This window comes from Bemisia tabaci, chromosome 2 (genome assembly GCF_918797505.1).
Source record: "Bemisia tabaci chromosome 2, PGI_BMITA_v3".
NCBI classification, from domain to species: domain Eukaryota; kingdom Metazoa; phylum Arthropoda; class Insecta; order Hemiptera; family Aleyrodidae; genus Bemisia; species Bemisia tabaci.
The window spans coordinates 3,175,052-3,182,410 of NC_092794.1; the positions used below are offsets into that span (position 1 = coordinate 3,175,052).

Below are 7,359 nucleotides of genomic sequence, written 5' to 3' on the forward strand. Positions count from 1 at the left end.
AAATCAAGGTTAGCAAGGATCATATGATGCACAGGTTGACTGTAGAAAGAAGTACAAACTACCCCAGTAATATGATGATTTTTGCAATAAAAACGATAAAAACTAATGAAATGCCTTTTGAATAACAATTAGTTGACAAAAAATATTCATTTTAAATCCATATATGTAAAATATTTTATCACGGCGGTGATCTAATAAACATTATGAGTTCACTCGACTATAGGGAAGTTTCGAAACGTTTTGTTGGTGTCATATTGAGCATTGAAAACAAATGTAAACAAACTTCACTGAAATGAGCTGGCCAGGAACTATCTTCTTTCTTCTTATCAGCTACTGCTTGCTTGCTTGCTTTTCGCATGCCTTACCTTTAGCCTCTTTCCACGCGTTTACTCTTTGATCTAAGTATTGTAACTTCTGTTTGATCCGTCAACTCTGACTATCATTTTAGTGGCGTGAAAATATTCTCGAAAGTATACAGTCTAATCCTTGAAGCATTATTTGTACTCAGGCTTACGAAAGGTAATTTCACTTTGCACAACTACATTCATACATATTCCTGTTGTCGCTCTGCGTCGAAACCTTATTTAGTGATATATTGAGAAAGTCACATTTCAGTGATACTATCGTCAACGATTAAGAAACTAAGGCTCCCAACACATGGTTTTGTCTATTTTAAGGTTATTTGCATGATATATACTATCTGGTTACTTTACATTTGAGCATAACTGTATCAGGAAGTTCTGTCTGGTAAGAATTTTGAGTGTTACTTACTACTAGGGTAATAGAATCAAAGCGGGTACTCGCTCAGCCAAAAATGGACTATTCGGACATCCCTGTGGTTCAAAATTTTGTGTATTTACATGGGCGATGTCGTTGCTGTAAGCTGCTTTCCCTTGAATTTGGGTCAGGTTTTTAAAGTCTTATTGATTTAATCAGCATTCTGAAGCTCTGATCTTCGGATTTTCAAAGTTTTGGCAACATTGTATTGGTAGGTTTTTGTGAAATTTACCTCTAAAATTCCTGCAACTCTTTACTTATGGACGTGTTATTGTATGCCTCAACTCTCTTGACCAATCAGAACGTGGACTATCCCTGTCCAATGCTTTTCTACACGACGATGTTAGAATGCGATTTGTGAATAGTCCATTTTTTTATTGGTCGATCGCTTCTTCGCGCAAGACGGGAATGAAGTACCCGATTGATTCTAGGTTACCCTAGTAGCTGCCAATAACAAACAGGACCTCACGCAACTGGAGACATGTTTGAAAATAATTGCCATGGTTAGGGGTTTTCTTTTATTGGACGGTGATACCACCGATCACCAAACTGCGTATTTTAACTCACTGGTCAGTGCTGATGTAACGACCAGAGGAGCCATTGCCGGTGGATTTGGTACCACTAACCTACCGCTCGGAGCACTGGAGATTTCTCCGGTACTTTCAATTCACCGGTCCACCGGTGGACAATCTAAACCGTACTTCAGCCAGAGATCTCAGGCCAAAAATAAACAAATCAGAAAATGTGAGTATTCCGGTGCCGCTGAGTCTGATGATTCCACTCTGCATTGTCACTGTCGCCTATGTATTGAATTAAGTAATATTCAGGTTTTTTTAGTGTTATTTTTCGTTGCACTTCAATTATGGCAGAAAAAGAGTTAATGCTGGTACATTGAGTATGCGTTTACACTACTGCAGTATCATTGCAGTAAAGGTTTGAAGAGAGGAAGAAATCCATTCGTTCATGTTAGTGGGAAGTGCGTTCTTAAACTCCCGACTGATCGCGGCCATTTTTGTACCAAAATGGCGACCGGTGAATTTCCACCGGTGGCTCCACGGATCAGAAAAAGAAAACGCCTGTTGTAAAAACTATTGCTATGGCATGTAGATCAGAACAGAACCGTACCGAATTGGAGGGGTTGCTGTGAGTGGGCCAAAACAAGCTTTTTTCTAAAATTAGAACATCTTAGAGCGGTAAAAGTTGAATAGTGGCACCTGTCTGAAGCCTACCAAAAGTTTTTCCTTAACAGCTTATGAAATTGTGACCTTTGGTTTTCTGAAAAGTTACTTTTTCAATTCATGCATTCTTTGCCTAATCCACCGTAGTTCTTAAGCATGTTAAATTTGGTCTGAGCCCTCATTTTTTGTGTGTAAATTCATGTTAATTAGTATTTTAAGGTGTGTTGATGAGTTTAATTAATATCAAAAAGAATCCATATAATTTTTGTTAACACCCTGCCCCCTCCCTGCGGGCCCACGACGATACTCTCATTTTCATTTTCTTCTATCATTTTGACAAACTTGCTGAAAATCAGCTCTTGATTTTAAGACCATTCTGTTATCAGATTAATTAGTCTAGTTCCCTAGACACAAAAGGGCCCCCCCCCCCTCCTGGAAGCTTATCAGTAGGCCAAATTATTTACTTTGGTTGAAATTGCTGCGATCTTCACAATTTTTTTGCTCTACCTTGGCAAGCATTCACAAAATTGGACCTTTGATATTTAGAGGCCCTCCGTAGGATATTACAAGGGTTTCAAAATTATTTTGCTGGGACGTCAACATTTAGTCCAGATTTGCTCTTCCGCTAAATTTCCTAGTGTGCACCGTCGTCTTTTTTCTTGTCGGCTGTCACATTCGTTTGAATTGTTATGTGTGCTGACACTGTCTTCTGGAATGAATAAAAATTTCCTTCAAATTGTAGATTAATGTCTGATATCTCTTTTCACAGTTTGAATAAAACATGGCGACCTTCTTAAGAACGGTCAAAAAGTCGAAGAAACCACCCATAAGAGTTATCCACAATCCAAAAATTAGAACCAACGTACCAGCAGGAATGGCTTCATCAGGTCCGCCTCTCGGTTCACAGTTGGGATGTGTTAGTATCATATTATATACTGATTATCAATCTTCTGTACCCACCCCTAATATAAGTTAAATTAGCTAGTACCTCTAAAGATACACTCCTCTAATTTTAAATTATGCTTTTGTTAAATAGTTCAGAGCTTTTCTCATATTGAGAGTCTTTACTGGATAACTATTTTGCGGAGCATGTGGTGCAAACTCTAATTTTCTTTTGTACCTTTGCCTTTCAAACCTACAAAAGTAGACTTTATAATACTTTACTGATTGGCAAGCTAATGCTTGAAACAAACCCAAACTAAACTTGCAGTGAGGAGCATAGTGTCAGCTTTCTAACAAGCCAGGGATTTTGAAATTTTCCTCATAAAGATAAATGGATCTCTCTACGCAGCTCTCATTGAAATATGCCTTCTTCAAAGGAAAAATAATTCTTTTCTTTTCTTTTTAGAGAGGTGTAAATATATCTGTATTCTGCAAAGAATTCAATGAAAGAACGAAACATTTGAAAGAAGGGATCCCGCTGCCTATAAGGTGCACAGTCAAGCCAGACAAATCTTATACTTTGATTATCAATCAACCCACAGCAACTTACTTTTTAAAGCAAGCTGCAGGAATCCAACGAGGTGTCATGCAACCTGGTAAGTTACTCAGATTCTATTCATTACTAAAACAGCTAAACATGAGACATTTTTCAGCGTGCTTTGAAAGTCTAGTCCTTAATTTTTTGTAACGCAGAAAACCTTTCAGCCAAGTAGTGTTCTTTGCTTTAGTCTATACTATTAACATATGCACACAAACTGTCCATCTCCTGTAGTGTTATGGTTGTAGTGCTGGCTCTATAATTAAGAGATCCTGGGTTTGATTCCTGGCTAGGCCACTGTAGTTCGCTGTAAGGGCTGGTTGTATAGTAGTCACTGAGGGGATGGGGATCCTACTAAAAAGTGCAGGATTACATCTTGTGTGGTACTTCAATTACTTAAAGAAAAAAACTAGAGTTGGCCAACTGCATTTTCATGTTGTACAATTTTCTCTCATAAGCACTGTATTTAGCAAAAACTTAGAAAGACAATGCTCTCAAAAGTAGGTATTATGAATACATGCCCAAAATCCTGAACAAAATGTTGCCTAGTTTTTGTAAAAAAAAAAAAAAAAAAAAAAAAAAAAAAAAAGAGAGAGAGAGAGGGAGATTAGGAAACATGCACTGTTTTCAAGTTGACTCTAGTTGGAACTGTCTACTTGTATGTCCCCTATAGTCTTATATATTTCTTTATGTTCTTCTTTATATTCAATCCCTACCGTTTCAACAAGTTGTTCAATATTTGTTAAGATTCAAGTTTTACATCGGTTTCCATTCAAATACACTTACGCTTATGCACTGTAAATAGGAAACTTAAACAGGTGGAATAAAATGCTATAAGATTTCTGGGGTGCGATGACACCAAATTAACCTCAATCAGGACAAAGGTTCTCTCTTCATTGAAAAAAAAAGGCCAATTATTTTTTCATGTATTGAACAACTTGTGGAAACAGAGGAGTTTGAATATATTGATATTTTACCCTAACTGAAACCCCTAGAGGTGAAATCTCTGTTTGGTGATCATGTTTCGCTCGATACTTAGCAAAAATTCTTCTTGTCAGAAGAAAAAAAAATACAGACAAAGCACTTGAGGTAACCAACTGATGACAACTGACAACTGTGCACTAATGATGACTGCTGTGCAAAATTAGGAATTAAACTGTTGCGGAATCACTCTGTTACGAAGTCACCCCAACTGATCCTGTATGTTAAGAACAGAAAGTTCTTCACCTTACCCATATCTGTATCTGTTATTTCCTAAAGGTGACCGATTTCATCAGCTAGAACTCTGCTATTTTCTGTGCAACTTAAATGTAGTCGCTTTGAGGATGCCAGAATTTGAGCGGGAGATTGCTTTGTGTTAAGTAAACAAATGACCGAGTGAGCTGAGCAGAATTTCTAATCTTTCCATCAAATTCTTGTTTGATCTCTATACTAATTCGTGTTCGAACTATTTTTGTTTCTTTTACAGGAAAAGAAGTAGGTGGCAAAATTACCTTCAAACATCTCTATGAGATAGCAAAAATAAAGAAACAAGACTACAACCTAGAATGTACAGATATGAAAACAATATGTGCACTGTTAGCAGGTTCTGCTCGAACTCTTGGTATTGAGATCGTCCGAGAAATAGATCCCAAGGAATATGCAAAATTTCTAGAAGAGAGGAAAGTAGTAATTGAAGAGCAACTGCAGGTTTTGAAAGAAATCAAGGAAGCTAAAATGCTACGAACTGGATAATTTCTCATTCTACCAACCGTAAATTTCATGCCTTTGTTGATGAAAATTTTATGTCATATTCGCAATGATGTATTTTAATAATCTGGATTAATTCTGAAAGGGCTGAGTAACAACCTGTTGTCTCCAGAGCATGGAGCAAATTATTTCCGCAAAGCCATGTAGTCTGAAAATGTCACTCAGGTGGTATTATTTCTTAGACAATGGTCAATAATTTTTACAGTAGAAAGCCAACTTCAATTTCACCCAACGAGAATTTCAAAGATAAATTGGTGACCCCTTTGCTCCTAGTGTATTTTACATTTCTCAAAACTTTGTACCTTATTCTGAACAGAAGGAATCCTTACAAAATCTTTACACAAGTAGAGCCATGTAAGTGTTATTAAGAATGTTTCTTGTTGATACTATAAATGCTGAGGAAACATGAACTGTAATTACTAATTATTTATTTAAAATAAGTTCTATTAGTTTGTGTTTTTTTATTTAATGTTTATGTAGTCAGGTTGGATGTATACTTTTAAATCCGCAGGATCTTACAGTAAACAATATTTTCTAAAAGTTTAAATGATTTTCTTCTCTTAGTTTGTAATTTGTTTGATGTTTATTAAATTTTCTCTCTGCAGCATTAATCTAGGTCTAGTTCAACCTTTCCAGACAGTTTTGTTTCAAAGAAATGTGACCCATCATATGTATGTGTGATTTCACGATAACGGGAATAGTTGTTGCCATGGGTCCTGAACAACATCGGGCCAAACTGAAGTGATAAATCAGAAAGAACGATGACCATGAGCATAATCTTGCAAAAAAAACATGAGGAATTATTATTATTATTATTTTTGATGATATGAGACCTTTTTAAAAACAGAAAATGTTAGTCCAATCATGCGTTGCCAACCCCAATTTTGAAACAAAAGAATAATTTTTGGCAATGAATTTATAATGATCATGGATTCTCCAACAATATATAGGGGTTTCTGATGTTCCTGTGAGTTCTCAAAAAGTACGGGTGTTTATCTGTTGTTGGCAACTTCAGTGAATCAAAGAGAAATAGATCATTACAAGATCATTGTACTTTAAATTAGTGATGGAAGTCCTAATTTTTCTCGTGAAAGGGTGGACTTGGATTGAAAAAGTAAGAGGGACTACCAACCCATCAGTACTTTGACTGTCCCATTTTAGGTGGTTTTAGAGGAAGAGTACATACTTAGAGCAGTGCAGTGACAATAGGTAAATGACAGCTAAGTAGCCATGACTGATGACAGTCTAAACATTTTTTAAAAACTCACAAGTTTTGAAAGACAACTTGTGAAACAATAATTGTTATAATTCATGCTCTAAAGGAAAGCGATTTTGAAAAATTCCAAAGAAATAATTTCCTTTTTCTCATACTTTTGCATGTAAATTTTACCAGACTTAGATTTCCTTCAAAAAATACCTATAACTAGGTACACAAAGCGTTTCTTCAAACATATGTATAACTTTAGGCAGATTTTTCAGGGTTCCTAAAAAGTACTATCTCAGGCTTTGTCTCCACGGGACGTTTTCATGGGATTTGTCCCAAGTTCGAATCGCAGGAATGAAACTTCTTGGATTTTTCCCAGTTACCGTCTCCATGGGATGGGGCTCATACAGTCCTGTGACTAGTTTGCACGGGAAGATAAATTAGTTAAAGTCGAGTATTTAGGCGGAATTAAAATACAAATTGCACTCAATCGACAACCAGACACATTATTTTAACTAACCCAACATTAACAATGGAGTAATGAATAAAATATCGCACAATTCGTTTTCCCCTCTTCTTCCTCTCTCAGTGGGTACAAGCATACTTGGTACTCGTAACTTCGTAAGTGGGATTTTTCCCAGGGACAAATTCCGTGAAACATTCCGTAGAGACAAGGCCTAACAAGCATTGTTACCATGGAGCTGCACTTAGAATAACATGCACAGTACAAATTGTAAATTTATTGTTGCCCAACTGGGACTCTTCGAATGACTGAACCTTGACTGTCTGCTACAGAGAAACACTGACAATTTCTGGCTATTCCATTCCTCGGTTCAATTTCATTATTAAGTAATAATTTTGAAGCAGTTCAGATAATCAAGGTCAAAGTCAGATAACTTGAGGATCAAATTTTTTCAAAGGTGTGATGCATGTATGTTGTTCCACACTGAAGAATTTGGACTTTTTAGAGT

General features: G+C 36.4%; 1 protein-coding gene across 3 annotated transcripts; it reads left to right on the forward strand.

The window, feature by feature from the left end:
- The first annotated feature begins 300 nt into the window (after positions 1-300).
- mRpL11 (mitochondrial ribosomal protein L11) lies at positions 301-5,795 on the forward strand. Of its 3 annotated transcripts, none has more exons than XM_019058961.2 (4): positions 301-519; positions 2,725-2,871; positions 3,304-3,493; positions 4,904-5,795. In XM_019058961.2, exons 2-4 carry the CDS (start codon positions 2,737-2,739, stop codon positions 5,167-5,169), a joined length of 591 nt encoding a protein of 196 aa, XP_018914506.2. In that variant the 5' UTR covers positions 301-519; positions 2,725-2,736; the 3' UTR covers positions 5,170-5,795. The 3 variants fall into 3 exon arrangements, with proteins under 3 accessions (XP_018914506.2, XP_072152665.1, XP_072152664.1); XM_072296564.1 differs by lacking the exon at positions 301-519 and adding an exon at positions 570-677; XM_072296563.1 differs by lacking the exon at positions 301-519 and adding an exon at positions 627-747.
- Positions 5,796-7,359: the final 1,564 nt, after the last annotated feature.